The sequence below is a fragment of the Ambystoma mexicanum genome, chromosome 6p (assembly GCF_040938575.1).
Source record: "Ambystoma mexicanum isolate Mex_15411 chromosome 6p, UKY_AmexF1_1, whole genome shotgun sequence".
Lineage (NCBI taxonomy): Eukaryota > Metazoa > Chordata > Amphibia > Caudata > Ambystomatidae > Ambystoma > Ambystoma mexicanum.
In genome coordinates, this window is record NC_090935.1 from 774,618,812 (window position 1) to 774,636,282 (window position 17,471).

A 17,471-nucleotide genomic window follows, 5' to 3' on the forward strand; every position below is an offset into this window, starting at 1 on the left:
CTATGATGGAAAAATAAGCAATCCCTCTTACTCAGTCTCAAGACAGATGGTACTGCTGCCGAAACGTCAAGCGTACACGAGGGGGAACTACTAGCCCAATGCCAGAGGCTTCTTTTGACTTTTCAGTGTGATTCAGACACCATCAGGTGGTTTGACCACATTTTACCCCCCGACGACGTTGGCATATCATTATCAAAATTATTCCATGCAAATTTCTTTCTGTAAAATGGATCAGTTAGATGTTTGAACATTAGAACTTTCTTGGCACTTGAATAATTTAAGATGTATTATGTAATCTTACTTTAATTTAACACACCAGACACTTGAATTCTGGACACACAATTTAATATTTCTAGGTGCATAACTAAGAGGTGTATATACTATATATGTTTTTCTTTCAGTTTATGTTATAAATTTGTCTTTCTTCTTTAACCACACTAGTCCTCAGACTAGAAAAAGATTGATGCTGTTCCTCTGTCCAAAGACACCAATCTATGTTTTCCTGTTTTTCACATGCAGGTGGTTTTTAAGGAAATTTCATTTTTTGTCCTAAATACAATTAAGCTTATTTTATGAAACAGCCCCCTCTATGTGTGTGTGGTTTTTCTTCCTTGACAATTGAATGGGCAACTAACCTTGGGATATATTCCTTGAGTCAAAGTTGGAAGGTTCCCCAATTTAACTAAAATGGCTTGCTCCCTCTAAGGAAGCACTTGGGTTGAGCCTATTAGTAGCAGTACTAACCCTTTTTATTTTTTGTTTACTCTTGATGCCTGAGTCTGCTACTCCTCACCACTGGCACTCCAAAAACATTCTTTGATGGATAGGGAAAGGTGCCTGCTCTTCCAGAGAGTCCCAGGAATAGTGTCTCCTTTTCCTTGATGAGGAAGAAGAATGATGCTCTAAGATCTGCCAGAAGAACAAGACCTCTTGTGGTGCTTCTTTTTCTTCTTGTCCTTGTGGACCGGGGACCGTTCGTTGGTGTTCTGTTCAGCAACAGGCGACCTTGAATGAGTCTGTTTGTCAACTTTTTTCTAGTGGTGGAAGGTGAACAATTTCACCTCCCATTCGCAAAGCGCCTTAGGGTGCATCGACTGACACAACCCGCAATCCTGTCTTTCGTGTCTCTCACCACAGCATTAAAGACATATCCAGATCTCAAACTGACATTTGCTGTCTGCAAGCGACGCATGGTTTAAAGTCCAAAGACGTTGACAGATTTGGCATATTGTCGACAAACAAGAGTCTGTAAAACTACAAAAAACAAAGTGGTGTGCCTGAAGAGAGCAGTGTGTGCAGAAAAAAGGAACTGAGGTCATGGGGCACGGCACCTCAATATAAACTGGCCCTGACACTACATCTGGGGCGCATAGAGGCGTTGTGAGGAGCCGATGCAGAGCCACTCTGCACCCTGTGTTGGCGGAAATGTTTCAGAAGAGCTGGTAGATATGAAAGATGAGGAATCCATGGGAGGTATGAATCCATTACAAACTCCTATCATGAATTCCTTGATTGTTCTTCAAGAGTAAATTGATGGAAGGTTTAAGTTACTTAGCTTTAACTATTGTTCTCCAGCATGGGCCTGCCATGGATTCACATGCTCATGAACATTCTGCATCGTCAGGCTGTGAATCCTCGGTAAAAGAAAAAACAGTTTCACTTTCACTTTAAAACTATATTTCTCCTCTAAACCAATCACTGTCCTCTGGGTCATACTGCCCCCATCCAATGACAGTCCTCTCCCCAAGTCCCTGCTCTGGCAGCCATCTTCAGATTTGGCAAGCACGTAAAGTGACAGTATGACCAAAAAGAGCCACAGAGGGGACGGAGGGAGGGTTTGCAAGTGAATCCATGCCAGACCCATGCTGGAGAACAATAGTTACAGGTAAGTAACTTAAACCTTCTCCAGCATGGGGGGTCTGGCATGGATTCACGTGGTCATGAATAACAAATACATAGCAGTACAACATTAGACAGTCAAGGGAGTTGGCAAGGCTCAACAGAAGCAATTAATTCTTACCTCCGGAACCGTCTCACCTCAAGCGAACAGGTTGCATAGCACTGCATGGCCGACTCTGGACTCCTCACTGGAATCCCTGTTGTCGGAGTAGAACTTCGTGAAGGTGTGCGTGGACCTTCACATAGCAGCCCTGCAGATGCAGCAGGGGCACACCAGATAGGAACACCGTTATCTCAGAGATCGTTCTGGTGGAGTGGGCTCTCGGAAGACCGGGAAGCGGTCGGTTCGCCAACCGGTGACAATGCTTGATGCAGCCGGTGAGCCACCTTGAAATGGAAGCTTTGGACAAGGCCTTCCTATGGTTCACAGGACCAAAGTTCACAAACAGACAAACAGTTGTGATGTCTTCCCAAAAACTCTGTGTGCATGTGATGTAGAACTTCAGGGCACAAGCAACACCCAGCGAATGCAAGGCCCTTTCCGCCAGTGACAAAGGTTTCAGTAAAAAAACAGTTACCACCAAAGGCTCGTTGAGGTGGAATTCCGACTGAACCTTTGCCATGAAAGAGGGGTGCGTACGCAGCACCACCCTCGATTCGTGGACAGTCAGGTATGGTTCCTTGCAGGATAGGACCTGGCTCTCACCTACCCTCATGGCAGGGGTGATGGCCACAAGGTAAGCAGTTTTCCATGAGAGGGGCCTGATCCATAGGCTCGAAGGGGGCACCCATGAGCATCGTCAGAACCATGTTGAGATCCCACGCCGGGGCAGGAGCCTTCACCGGCGGGAAAGATCAAATAAGTTGTTTGAGAAATTCTTTGAAGAGTCGGTGGAACCAAAGTGAAGATCTTTCTGGAGAGCAGGTGTAGCAGGAGATAGCCGCCAGATGTACCTTAATAGAGGCGTGTGCCAGTCCGGCCGTGGCCAAGGATAGCAAGGATTTGCTGGGGCCGTGAACCTCAGAGGGGTAATCTTCTGAGACCGGCATCACGTAGCGAAACGCTTCCACTTGTGACTGTAGCACTTCAAAGTCGACAAGCACCTCCCAGCAGTTTGCAGGCAACTCATATCCTCCAAACTCTAGGGCTGCAGGAGTAAAGCCCTCAAGTTCAGCGATCCTGGGTCATGATGAAGGATTGCGCCTCCTTCTCTGGTGAGAAGATCCGGAACCACAGGTAGCTTGACCAGAGGTGACGCTGACCGGCTAAGAAGGTCCGGATACCAAATCTGCCTCGGCTACGGCTGGACGATGAGAATCATATTACATGGACACTGTCTGAGTGTGTTGATGACTCATAGCAGGAGAGGGAATGATGGGAACGCGTACAGGATTAGTCCTTCCCACGGGAAGGACAACGTGTCCTCCAGGCTCCTCGGTTGGTAGAATCTGCTGGCAAACTTCAGGCACTTGGAGTTCGCCGCTGTCACAAACAGTTCGATCTGGGCCCTGCCCCATCTGACGAATATGCGGTTCATCCGTCCTGACGAAGCTCCCACTCGTGGCAAGAGCGCAGTTACCTGCAGAGGGAGTCTGCAATGGTGTTCTTGACTTCCGCCAGGTGGAGAGGGACGAGGAACATCTCCTGTCCGACAGCCCAGTGCCATAAGTCCTGCGCTTCTTTGGAGAGCATTGGGGATCGAGTGCCCCCCCTGCTTCCTGATGTAGAACATAGTGGTGGTGTTGTCCGTGAAGATCTTCAACACCTTGTCCTTCAGAGACGGTAGGGAAGACTTGAGGGCCCCGAACACTGCCCATAGCTCCAGGATGTTGATATGAAAATCCTTCTCCTCCGGCAGCCACAGGCCTCTGGCGTGCAGACATCCGGTATGCGTTCCCAGCCTTCCAGTGAGGCGTCCGTGGTGGCCGTCTCCTGGTATGGGGGGGTTTTGAAATCCCACGACTTGGGCGATGTTGGAGCGGACATCCCACCCTTGTTAAAAACCTGAGGGTGTTCCCACTGGTAGATCCTAGGGATCCTTTGTTCAGGTGGCTAGGGGAGGGCCATCGCGCTTGGTTCCCAACCCTGTGGGCGGACAAGCGAGGGAGGATCACCTGGGCAAGGGATCCTTGGGGCCCGCGGAAGGAACGCCCTCGGGCGAGACGTGGTATCCCCGTTTATTCGATACACTCCTACCCGACAACCCCTCAGTCTTTATGGGATACTGCCACCACAGTCCAATCCTACCCCAGTAATTTCCTTTAAGAAAAGGCAGACGAAAACACATTCATCCACCACGATACACCTGTTTTCTCATTTCTGACAATAACCTGCCCTCCTCTTCAGTGAAACACTACAAGACCAATAATCCGTTTTGTTTGGACAAACCTTTTTATAATTATTCAACTGGCTTTTTCCCCAAGATCCACAACTCACTGCATTTCCCAGAATTCCCTTGATTCAATCTGCCCAGAGAAAGCCTGACTGGGGGATGAGACCCAGACTTGGGTAAGGGAAGAACCTATGTTAAAATGGCAATGTGAACCCGACTGAGGGATGCCAAGAAGAAATCTAATGGAGGTGAATCCCGTAATGTGATATAGCCAAGGGAAAGCGAAGGGAAGTGAATCCCACATTGTGATAAAACCCAGTGAACTGTGTTGTTTGGCAAATGTGAACCCGGCTGAGGGATGCCTGCGAAATTAGGGTGAGCAGTAATACACCCGTGAACATTGTGACGACAAGTATGAACCCGACTGAGGGATGTCCACAGTTAGTGGTTGGTCTGAGCCCGACTAAGGGAAGCTAAAGTTGTGAGAACGATCGGAGCCCAGCTGAAGGGGATCCACAGATGAAGAGTAGTCGCCCGACGTGAGGATAAGTAGAAGGAACTTTTTTTTGTTGTTTATGGCATATCAGGACCTCTAAAGCAAGAGACTTTGTAAAAAAGAGACTTGGACACAGAAGTTCCTGATATTAGGGAAAAGGAACTGTAACCTTGTGCTGGGAAAGCCCAGGAGTCTGCTATGCTCAAGAGTCCTGCCTTGTCCCGTGCTAAAAATGTGGGGAAGGGAGATCCGCAGCCATAACTCCCTGAATTATCATTTTGTGAATGCTTCTTTCTTTTCTTAGTATAGGTCCTTTTTATTTGACTAGACTCCACTTGGTCGTAGCTTGCTCATATCTTAGATTTAGGTTTAGATTAGGCATTTTTCTCACCCATTTATGCAGTTTAATAAATTCCCTTGAAATGTGATCACTTGTGTCTGTCTTTACTGTTGCCACCATGAGTTCCTTACACCATCCTATCGCCCGACGGAACTCGCTGAGAGAGATCTTGCACGTGAAGCTTCCGGACACCTGTTTCCAGCGGGTGTCCAGGAATTCCTGTAGGGGTCGCATTTGAGTAAATGCTAAAGTAAAAAGCAAATCATATAAGTTGATGGAAGTGGGATCCCGCTGGGGGTTGAAGGAAACAAAATTGAATATAAGCAAGGAAGGATAACAAAATAAACTTGTTGTGGAATAAGTGATACTTGTTGTGAAGCTAAGAAAGCACGGATGAGAAAAGGAACATGGTGTGGTGCTAAGAAAAGCACATTTGGAAAAGGGCTAGAAGGAAAAGACTGGAAGAACCAGAGTGCAACAGTGTCGGAGTGGTCAGGCAAAGGATTGAGCAAAATCTATGCGTTTCAGAAGTTATCAACGTAAAAACCATAAAGAAAGAAACCAGATAGGGAAAGAAGCCCCGTGTGTCAAGAAAGAGGAATGATGTAAATCGAATTGCTAGAGTTAAAGGTGTGATATTCAAGAATTGTTGGACCAATTCCCCTGTTGACCCCATTGCTGCGACCCTGTATGCCTGGTCACGTCTGCTACACTCGACAAGTGGGCCCTCCCCATATTACAAATGGCTTCCCGTGTGGGCCTTTCCGGGCCTGGAGCCCACGCTTGATACCGCTTTGGTGTGACACTGGGGTGCACTGGGGTATCGGGCCCTGTCCGACTTCTATCCCGAGGGCAAATTCATAGGCCCCCAAACCTGGAGACCGGGGCACACCAGATCTCCCCTAGAGACTCTCCAATACTACAGGCTTCGCACCGCGTTCCGCACCATGTGGCCCTCCTTTCCGGATGAGCCCCCAGACAACCCGGCGATAACCTACATCGCCAACTGGGGCGGTGCACGTGGCGTCGTCTCTTCAATGTATCAAATCCTACTGGATATCATCCCCATTCCTACTCTTGGAGCGCGCGACGGATGGTCGGCTGAACTGGGTCTAGAAATTTCTGATGAATTGTGGGAGGATATGTGCTGCCACACACAAAAAGTGTCTCTCAATTTCCGTTTTCGTGCCATGCAATACAAGCTCCTCAATAGGCTTTACTATACACCACGCAGGACATCGGGGTATGCTCGCTCTGAGGTGCACCTCTGCCCGCGCTGTAGGGCGGTGGATGCTGATCACTTGCATATGTTCTGGACCTGCAACAAGTTGTCTGGTTTCTGGGACAGTGTCCTCCATACACTGAGTGCGGTAACTGAAACTGTAATTGATCCCGATCCTTTGGCAGTTCTGTTTGGGGTCTGGGGGTCTGACGAAACTAAGCGCTTGAAAAAGTTTTTGAATATAAGCTGCATGATTGCCAAAAAATATATACTTCAGAACTGGAAGCGCTCCTCCCCACCGGCCTCTCAGAAATGGCTGGGTATGCTCACATGGTCGCGGAACTGTGAGGAGGAATACCTGACAATGCTGCCCGCCCAATCTCGCCCCAGGAACATCTGGAGCGAATTTAATACACATCTCAACAATCAAAGTGAGAACACGCCCGGTTCTGGCTTATCTCCGGTCTCTATCCATGCACCGTGATTTTTGCGGTGTATTTCTGTATTGTTGATGCTCTATATCCACTGTTGGAACTGTATTCTGTAACCATTACGATGTTTTATGCTATGCTTGATTTAATTATTTGTTGCCTTGACGTATGTGCCTTGTGAACCTCTGCCGACAAAAATAAAAATTTTAAAAAAAAAGAATTGTTGGACCAGAACTGTGTTATGCTAAAAGAACCTTGAATCGAGAATTGTTGTATGAGAACTGTGTTATGCTAAAGGAACCTTGAATCAGGAATTGGTGAATCAGAATTGTGTTATGCTGAAGAAGAATCAGGCAAGAGAAGCCTGAGAGGAGAACAGTGTTGGGATCAAAATGTACTGTGCTAAAAAGGATTGAATCAGGCGAGGGACGCCTGAGAGAAACGGGATAGATGACCGTTTCCTCGCGGCCACTGAAACCACCAAATCCGGCAATGGTTGCGACCTCAGGCACTTGAGTGCGGATTCCGGTACCCGGTACTTCTTCTCCAGCCTATCCCGCTTGACTGGAGCAGTGCAAGGGTTCTTCAAGAGGGCCAGGCCCTCCTCCCACATGTCATCCAGAGGGGCACCACCATTATTGTTTTCCTCTTGGCCCCCCATCTCTGGTACAGGAAACCCTCCTTCCTGGTTTCTTCGGGCACAAGCTGGAACAGCTCGGAGGCTCTGGCGATCATGGAATGGAACGACCGACCTCGTCCGGTGGGGACACCCTAGGCTGCGGGCACCCGCTGCCTGCTCCCACGATATCGTTGTGACCATATCCGTACTGTACCCATGTCTGGCTTCGCTGGGGGTGAGGAGGCCCAACACAGATGTGGAGGCTGAAATGGAGGCTTTGAATGGCGTTTCCTTTTTTTCGCCGGCAGTTGGTCAGGGGTTTGGGGGACCATTGGAACTGGCCCTTGTGGCATCCTCTTCTGGATCTCCAACACCAAGGTGTGGAGGGTTGATAGGATGTCCAGCTACACATCCCTCAGCGGAACTGGCGTGATCGGAACACTAGGCCTGCGCCATCGTCCTCTTCCACGTCCTTGTGGACCGTGTGTAGGGACTCCAGGTCCTCGTCATCGTGGACGAAATTTTCATGGCTTGGGCCAGGGCCTGGGACTGATCCGGGGCTCAGCTTGCCCCCGCCCCCTTTTTCCACCCTGAGGGGCTGGAACCGGGTTTTGAGACGGTCTCTCCTTCACCGGAGTGCCGGCAGACCTTGTCAAAGTCACTACAGCGGCCTTGTGCCTCCGAGGGAGGGATACCTTCAGCGCCGTGGGGGCTACCTTCTTAGGGTCAGCCCCCTTAGCTTTCGAGAGAGCAGCCGCCACTAGCTCTATCGTCGACAAAGACTTATCATATGTGCCTGGGCATTCTTGGGCAGCTCAGACTTCTTCTCCTCCGTCCGTGGTTTCTCTGGCTTCTACTGCAGTTTAGCCGGGTTGGACGACTTTCTCTTTGAGGAGAAGTTCGATTGCCACCTGGCAAACGAGGCGGAAGGTGTTGTTGATCCCGCCATGTCTGCCGTGGGACACGCTACAGTGAGAGCGGCATGAAAGGAATGGAGAAAATGAAATAGAACACAATTTGTAGTCAAACACATTAGGGTGCATTTGAATAAAAAAATGAATCACAGGATGAGCAAAACGAGCCAGAACAGACTCACAATCTAGCAACAGGGCCAACACCCCCAATGTAATTGAGTGGCGTTATAAAGATAGCTTGTTGAGGGGAATGAAGACCAAAAGTGGAGCCACAACAGATAAGCAGACATGCCCTCCAAGATAGGCTCTGCACAGCTCTCTCATTGTTCTACAAACCTCTTTGCCAAATAACCCCTGACCCGACAGCGCTAGCTGAAATGTGTACAAAGTAAAATCAGGCCCATGTGCAACCAGACACTTTTCTTTCAACTCTGACGCAGAAGAAAGCTTTTCAGTTGACATGTGCTGACAGGAAACCTGGCCAACGGGCCAGGTCAGGTCACAACTGACACACAGCACTCATGGATCATCACCCATCCAACATTCACTTAGCGGTCATTCACTCAGAGTCACCAACATTCACACATCAAGTAGGGATGACCTACATGACACTTGCACTTGGACTCACAAGAAGACACAACACACATCTTTCCCTTTATATACATTAACACAAGACAACTGATTTCTACATCACAGGGCTCTGTAGCTCAGGTATTAAATGCGCAGTTTATTGAAAGCATTCACAGTATAAATAAGCTGGGGCTACATTATAACAATAAGTAATAAATACATAACAAAATACTGTGCAATGCACTCAAGCAGTGACCCCCGTATATAACAAAATATTATTGATGGAGTGGCTAAAAACCTGGTACCCAGCTGATTGAGGAGTAACTCAGTTCATGTGGTGTTTACTCAGTTTCTGAGTTTTTTTTTCATTTTACAAGAATTGAATCATGGTCCTCAATCTATTATGGATTGACCAGACTTACACTCAACCCTACGACCTCATATCTAACAGCGCCTGAACGCCTTTGGACTTGAAAGGACATCTACGTCATATTCTCACCCTATTTGTAGTGCTTTTGTGATCAGGGGGAATGCATGGAGATGCTGACGTTTCGACCCTTGTTGAATTACAAGCAGCCATCTTGTGCTGAAAAGATAAACACTTTCAGACGGCTGTTTCTGGCATATATCAGAGATAAACGGAGGACATTTGGTGGCAAAATGTGGGAGAGACGGCATATGCAGCTGATTAAAAAGAGCAATATTTATGTGTTCCTGTTTTCAGTGCATATTATTTAATTGTGGTGGTTTTTCCTCAGTGCTTTTAACAAAAAATTAAATGTGTGTATCACTGCTTCTTTCCCCTCAAATAAATAGCAGGCAACCATGTTTATTAATGTATACAAAAAAACCACTGCATTTATTGTTGCATGCATGCCATGTTGAGCATATCCAAAACTAAAGGCTAGATTCCCTGCTGGAAATTTAGAGAATTCCTTTAAAGCTGTGCATCTACATTTTTCTATTTTCAATATGTTACTCAAACCGAGCAGCATCTGAATGTGTGCCAGGTTGGTTACTCACAGGGTAAGTGAAGCATGTGATGAAAATAATGTTAACAATATTTCAGCAACACATATTTGGAATTCATTTACTTTTTCCAAACAAATTATGAAAAACAATTACATTCATTGTGTTAGGCAGAACAAAAGCTGAAAATGTAAATATAAAAAACATCTTTACACAAATTATATAGTTCATAATACGAAAAAGAACAAAACATAAATATGACATGCTGAAGTCGCAACGTTTCCGGCTATATAAAGTTACTAGTGGTATCACCCAGCGCTGTCCGGGTCTGGAGCTGACATGCACGTGGGGTCTGCTATAGCCTTGTGTATGTTTTATTGTGTTTCCTATTTTTGAAAATTCAAAAATTTCCTTCCTATTTTTGAAAATTCCCAAAATTGTCAATCTATCAAAATCGCCTATACTGATAGCACAGGGCCGGACCCCACCCCTTATGCAGGGCGAATGGGTGGAAATGGTCAGATTTCACTATCGCCAGTACTCCATAGACTGGTATGCCGACCTCGGGCCAACATTTCAGCCCATCAATTGTTGCGGGGCTGTAGTCAACAATCGCAAAATCGCCAGTTTCCCGAAATCGCCCATACTGATAGCACAGGGCCAGATGTAGGGCAAATGGGTGGAGTTGGTCAAGTTTCACTATCGCCAGTACACCCCAGACTGGTATGCCGTTCTTGGGCCAACATTTCAGCCCACCAACTGTTATGGGGCTGGAGCCAACCCAGAAAATACAAACACACTTTTACAACTATATATATAGAAGATATGAAACTGAAATATTTTCCACACAAGAGGATTATTGCTTTTGTTGTAAGAGTAACTTCTCATTTGGCACTAGATTCACAATCCTAATTGGTTTATTTCAGCATTTTCATTGAAACACATAAAAAATAGATAGCTAAGTTTGGCACACATAAATCAGGGTGTGTGCTCTCTGCAGGCTCATTCTACCACTACGCTGCTCGAGGCCACTCCTGGAAACAATTGCAGCAAATACAAAGTGCACAAAGAGTCAGTAGGCGTTAAAATTATGTTTTTCCCGGGATCCACTGACAATCAAATATTTGACTTGATTGATTTTTATTTCTTAAATCTGAAAGCCTAGATACGCACAGATGTCACTGTCAAGTACAATATCAGAAATCAAATGCGCTATTATATAAGATTATTAGCTGCATAACTATACTAACAATATAACCTTAGAAAGCATAGGATCAAAAGAGTTCAGTGATCATGTTAAAAGAACATGGAATACTTCCCTATTTTATGCATGTAGACTTCTGGTGGGTTTGAACTGTGGATGTAGCATTGTTCAAGTTGTTTTCATCAAAATGCTGAAATAGCTTTGCCAATTCTATACAGAACTTTACATTTTCACTTAGATTAAATAGGTCTAAAATCTTGAGCCACCCCCCTTTCTACCAACCTTGTAAAGAACTCAAGTGCTTGTTCAACGTGGTCCACAGCTTTTCCATCAAGGTAATCGACAAGTGCGCTCCTTGCCATCATCAGATGGCACTCGCCAAGCCCTGAAATTATATACCAACTATGTTATTATTCCATGCAGCAGATTCAGGTGAAAAACGCATTCAAATTTATAAAAACAGCAAAAAATGTCAAATTTACTCTCCAATATTAAACCTTGTTTTATGCTTGGTTTTGTAATCTTTGAATATCCTCTTCCCTTTCATCATTGTTCTCTACAGGGAAATTAACACGAACTGAGTTCATTACAATAACACTTTGGGCTGACATGAAGGCACCTAACCATCCCTTATATTCTCATTTTCCACCGTTTCCCCCCGAATATGGTGTATGTCACCGCCTGTTGCATACTAATTTCATGTAACCTTTATCCAACATTACTGTTTAAGATACAGACTTCACCAATTAAGGTATATATACCAGCTCATTAACCAGACAGTGTGTCCAACAAATACACTAATATTGTTTAAATGTACGTATTCGATATCCTAAATTATATCAAAGAAGTTAACAAAAAGGATTTGTACATGTGTGCCATGCAATCTTTTTTTAAAAAAATGTTCCCCAGTGAGCGTTTGGATAGAGAACATTAAAGAAAAGTTGCTTATTTGACTTGAGAATCATGCAAAAGATATGTGAAAAGAAGCTAGAGTAGTCATAGATGTGTGATATGAAATATAATTTGCTACAACTCATACGAGTTACTTAGGTCAGGGAATCATAACTCCATCATTTATACTACAGCATGCATATCTTCCTAGTAGAAAGGTGGGATAGCTTTCATCAAACGTTAACAGTGACAGGTGGCCCCACCAATTTTCCATGACCCAGAACCCCTAAAATTTGATTGCATCCCAATAAATTTGATGACCCCCCAAAATGTGTATATACATTTTATATAAATGCGATAAGAACTCAGCTGTAGCGTGCAGAACATTTGATAGATGGTGCATTGAACCCCTATAAATGTAATGGCTCCCCAACATTATACATTTTATATGAATTTTATATGAATTTTATACTAACGCAATAAGAATTCCAATGAATTTGATAGAGCTGTATCCGAACCCTTATACATTTAAGTGAACCCCTAACCATTTAATTGCACCCCAAAAATGTGTATTACAATGCATTACTTACCGTAAAAGCATTTCTGATGGTTGTATCTGCTTAGATTCACATGCTGTGCATAGGTCCGACATCCAGTGGTCACTGCGGAGTATTGCATTTTGTTTTTCGTAGTCGAAAAGGGACGTCGACAAGGCGTGTCTGAAATACTATCCCTATAGTGACGTGCGTTGTACCCTCAATCCCTCACGCGTCGAGGTCCCTCTGTTTGTATTTTTCTGCCCTGAGGGAGCCTTCTAGACGTGAGTGAGTACAGAAAAGAGAGATATAAAAGGAAGTCTATGTTCCTTCCATCCGAGCGGGGAGGAAGGGTGGGCGCATGTGAATCTAAGCAGATACAACCATCAGAAATGCTTTTACGGTAAGTAATGCATTGTCTTCTGATGTTTGTTAATCTGCTTAGAATCACATGCTGTGCATAGACTAGCGAGCAGTACCCGGAGTTGGCGGTGGGTTATGAGAAGGAACAGTAGAGAAAAGATGTCTTAATACTGCCTGTCCCACCTGGGAGTCAGATCTCGAGTGTGCATCTAGCCAGTAGTGTTTTGTAAAGGTGTGCACAGAACTCCAGGTAGCCACTTTGCAGATGGACTCAAGGGGAACATTTGCAATGAATGCTATGGACGCCCCCGTGCCTCGAGTAGAGTGTGCTCTTGGCTTAAAGGGCAGTTCTCTCTTAGCAAGAGTATAGCAGAGAGTGATGCATTGAACAATCCATCTAGAAATAGTGGACTTTGAAACTGCATCCCCTTCTCTTCCTGCTGCCACCGAGACGAAGAACTGATTAGTCTTCCTCAGTGGTCTGGTTCTTTCCATGTAGAACATGACCGCTCTGCGCACATCTAGTGTGTGCAGAGTTTTTTCTCCCAAGTTGGAAGGATTTTGAAAGAACGTTGGCAGTTCTATAGACTGGTTTACGTGGAATTTCGAGATGAATTTCGGAGCAAATCTTGGGTGCGTGCGTAGAACCATTTTATCTCTGTGAACTGTAACGAAGGGGTCTAGAACAGAAAGAGCCTGTAGTTCACTTACTCTCCTGATGGAGGTGATAGCTATTAGAAAAGCAGTCTTAAGAGTGAGGTGTTTAAGAGATGCTTTGTGCATGGGTTCGAATGGTGAGCCCATGAGTCTGGTAAGTACCACGTTATGGTCCCATCCGAGAGTTGGGTCAGCTATCGGGGGTGTATTCTCTTTACTCCCTCCATGAAGGCCTTCATAACAGGGATCTTCCACCACGACACTTTGAGTTGGGAAGTGGTGTATGCAGAAAGTGCCGCTAGGTGGACTTTAATGGAATTGAACACTAGACCTGAATCCAATAAGTGGGTCAGGTATAGAACAATATGTGTGGGAGAGCAGTCAATCGGGTTGATGCTTTTTCCTCTGCACCAGATGACAAATCTCTTCCACTTGCTAGAATAGCAGTGGCGAGTGTTAGGTTTTCTGGCTTCCCTGAGGATGTCCATGCATCTCTGCGGGAGCTGTAGATATCCGAATTCTATGATCTCAGGAGCCAAGCTGCTAAGTTCATGTTCTGGGGGCATGGATGCAGAGTCCTGCCCTTGTCTTGTGACAGCATGTTGTAAGGGCAGGGGAGTTTCACTGGGGGAGTTAGAGACATCTCCATCAAGTGAGCGAACCATGGCTGTCGGGCCCACATTGGGGCCACCAGTATCATGGTCACTTGTTCCTGGTGCATCTTGTGCACCACCTTGTTGAGAAGGGGAGTCGGGGGGAAAAGCGTAAACAAATTTCCCTGACCATTGCATCGACAGACCGTTCCCCTTGGATTGGTTCTGGGGGTACCTGGAGGCGTAACTTTGGCATTGTGAGTTCTCCAGGGTTGCGAACAGGTCTATTTCTGGGAATCCCCATTGTGTGAAGACGTCGAAGACGATGTCTTCGTGCAGTCGCCATTCGTACTCTTCGGGCAGGGGGAAATCTCTGCTGAGTTTGTCTGCCAGCAGATTGAGTTCCCCTGGTACATGTTGTGACAGTAGGAACATGTTTTGTTTGAGAGCCCACTCCCATATATTTTGGACCAGTTTGGACAGTCCTGGAGAGTGGGTGCCCCCCTGCTTGTTGATGTAGTACATGGCTGTGGTGCTGTCTGTAAGGACCAACACAGTCTTGCCTTGTAGGTGTTCCTGGCAGGCTTTTAGCGCCTTGAACACAGCTAGTAGCTCCAGTAGATTTATGTGTTTGGATGCTACGTTCGGAGTCCACACTCCGTGAGCAGTCTGATGGGATAGGTGAGCCCCCCATCCTGTGAGGGATGCGTCTGTGGTTAGAGTGGCTACCGCCGCGGGTGTGGGAAAGGGTTTCCCTCTTTCCAGGTTTTCCTTTGTCCACCACCGTAGCGAGAGAACCAAGGCCTGCGAGACCACCACTAGATCGTCCCATAGTCCGCTGGCCTGACACCACTGGCTGTTGAGCCACTCTTGCATAGGGCGCATGCGCAGGCGCGCGTGAGGTACCAAATAAATACACAACGCCATCATGCCTAGCAAGCGCATTGCTTTGCGTACCGTCACCTCTCGACCGGTCACATATCGAGGGATCTGAAACAGCATGTTTTGGACCCTCTCGTTGGAGGGGAAGACGAGGCCGTCCTCTGTTTGAATTAGAGCCCCTAGGAATTGTTTGATTTGGCTGGGGTCTAGGCTGGACTTCTTTTCATTGATGGAGAAGCCCAACTGGAACAAAAGGTCTACAGTCTTTTGGGTATTGGAGAAGCATGTTTCGTAAGAATCCCCTGTTATGAGCCAGTCGTCGAGGTAAGGGTAAACTGGGATGGACAACCTGCGCAGGTGGGCCGCTGCCACTGCCAGTACCTTCGTGAATACCCTTGGTGCCAATGCTATGCCGAAGGGTAGCACTCTGAACTGGTAGTGTTTGCCCTCTATCATGAACCTGAGGTATCTTCTGTGCGCTGGCAACATTAAAATATGAAATTATGCATCTTTCATGTCCAATGTTGTCATGCAATCTCCCTGTGATAGCAGTGGGATCACTTCCTGTAAGGTCACCATACAAAACCTCTGGGGTTTGATAAACATGTTCGCTGGGCGCAGATCTAATACAGGGCGCATGGTTAGATCCTTTTTGGGTACAAGGAAGTACACTGAATAAATACCTTCCGTTACCTGAGATAGAGGCACGACCTCTATGGCTCCTTTTTCCAGCAGTAGTTGTACTTCTTGGAGAAGGATGGCAAGGTGTTCCGGTGTCATGCGTCGTCCCCTCGGGGGTCTGTATGTTGGGGAACCGTTGAATTCGATGCAGTATCCGTGGGCTACGGTGGAAAGCACCCAGCGGTCTGACGTTATTCCCTCCCATGCTGGAAGAAAGGATGTTATCCGGCCCCCGACCGGTGTTGCATTGGAGGGGACGCGAATCTTCGCGTCACTTGGTGTTATTGGGGGCTTGGGAGCCTCTGGGGGTGGACCCCCGACCTCTCCCTTTGCCACGGCGCTGGCCTCTTTGGCTGTACTGCCCACTATTGGTCTGATAATTGGTGGCAGGGTAGTGTTGCTGCTGATTCTGCTGTTGGCGTTGGCCACGAAAAAAGCGTGTGTTGCCAAAGCCGCGTCTGGTAGTGGGCTTAGAGATCTGGTCAAGAGTTTTGATAGTATCAAACTCTTTTTTAGCCATCTCCAGAGCCTCATCCACCGCTTTCACGAAGAGGTTTGAGTCTTCAACAGGTTTATTTATTAAAGACGCCTGTGATTCCGGTTTGAACCCTGAGTTGCGCAGCCATACATGGCGTTTTAGGAGTATTCCCTGAACCAGGGAACGTCCCGCTGTCTCTGCAGCATCCAGAGAGTTATTTACAATACTCTGGTTGACCTGGGTTCCTTCGCCAATAGTTGATAGCAGGCGTGTACGTAGAGGTTCCGGCGCTTCTTCAGCGTCTTTGCGCAGTTTGGCCCACTGCGCGTCTGCGTAGCTAGCTAGCAAAGAATTGTTGTTCGCAATTCTTGCCGAAAAGGCAGCCGAGGATGTGACTCTCTTTGCAAGGGCATATAACCTCTTGCCCTCCTTGTCAGGTGGTGCCTCGCTGGTGGACAGCGGCACCCCTGCCCTCTTCCTTGTATTAGTTACTACAAGGGAATCCGGAATGGAATGTCCCCTGATGTACAGCGGGTCCGAGGGTGAAGGAGTGAAAAGTTTTTCAATTCTTGGATTAACTCCTCTGATTAGTGCGGGTGTGGATAGCGAAGGGATGATTCTTCTCTTCACTGAAGCGAGGAGGGGAATGGTCTGGCTGACCGGGGGTTTCTCCTTAATTACTCTTTCCACAAAGTCTATTTCAGGAGAGATCTCCCCAGTGTCCAGTTCGAAATGTGCTGCTGCCCTGCGCAACAGGGCATTGAATGTGGGCTGATCGTCAATGGGAGACGTGTTTCTAACAGGTGAATTGTCAGGATGATTAAGGTTCAGGACATCAGTGTCCGAATATACTGATGGGGATTGCCAGGGATGCGAAGGTGGTCCTTCTGGATTTTCTCCGAAGCCTTCTCCTACCATGTCTGGGCTGTCTTCCAGACCTTCCTCCTGGTTCTGTCCCTCTTCATCGTCCACAAATTCATCCTCCTCCTCCAAGTATTGTTCCTCACCAGTGAGGTCATACACATTATGGAAATCTAAGGCTGTGTCCTGCTGGGGATTGAATAGTCTCGGGAATTTGGCCCTGGGGTCCTCCTGAGGCCCTTCTCTTGTTCTCTTGGGAGTAGGAGGGTTCTGGGTCTTCATAAACCTCTCCATTCTCTCCATGCAGAGATGGAGCCTTTCCATGGTTTCATGGGGTACCCCTGAGCGGTCTAGCGGGGGAAAATTAGTGTCATCTAGCTGAAAACAGCTCGACCTCTCCCATAACGTCGAGGAAAGTGTCCCGTCGCCTTCCAAAAAGCCTTCCGGTGTGCTGGGGGTCCCCCCGACTGAAGGGGGTAGTCCCTGTCTTTCTTCTGGCTTTTTCGGCGTGTCTTTCGACCTTTGCGTAGCG

General features: G+C 46.8%; 1 protein-coding gene across 1 annotated transcript in view; it reads right to left on the reverse strand.

Annotated features, from left to right (window-relative positions):
• The window catches only part of SKIC3 (SKI3 subunit of superkiller complex), a 2,336,627-nt gene that overhangs the window by 1,516,414 nt on the left and 802,742 nt on the right, over positions 1-17,471 (reverse strand). The window contains exon 18 of the mRNA XM_069627646.1: positions 11,280-11,382. Within this exon, the coding sequence (XP_069483747.1) occupies positions 11,280-11,382 (103 nt within the window). The remainder of the gene's footprint in view (positions 1-11,279; positions 11,383-17,471) is intronic.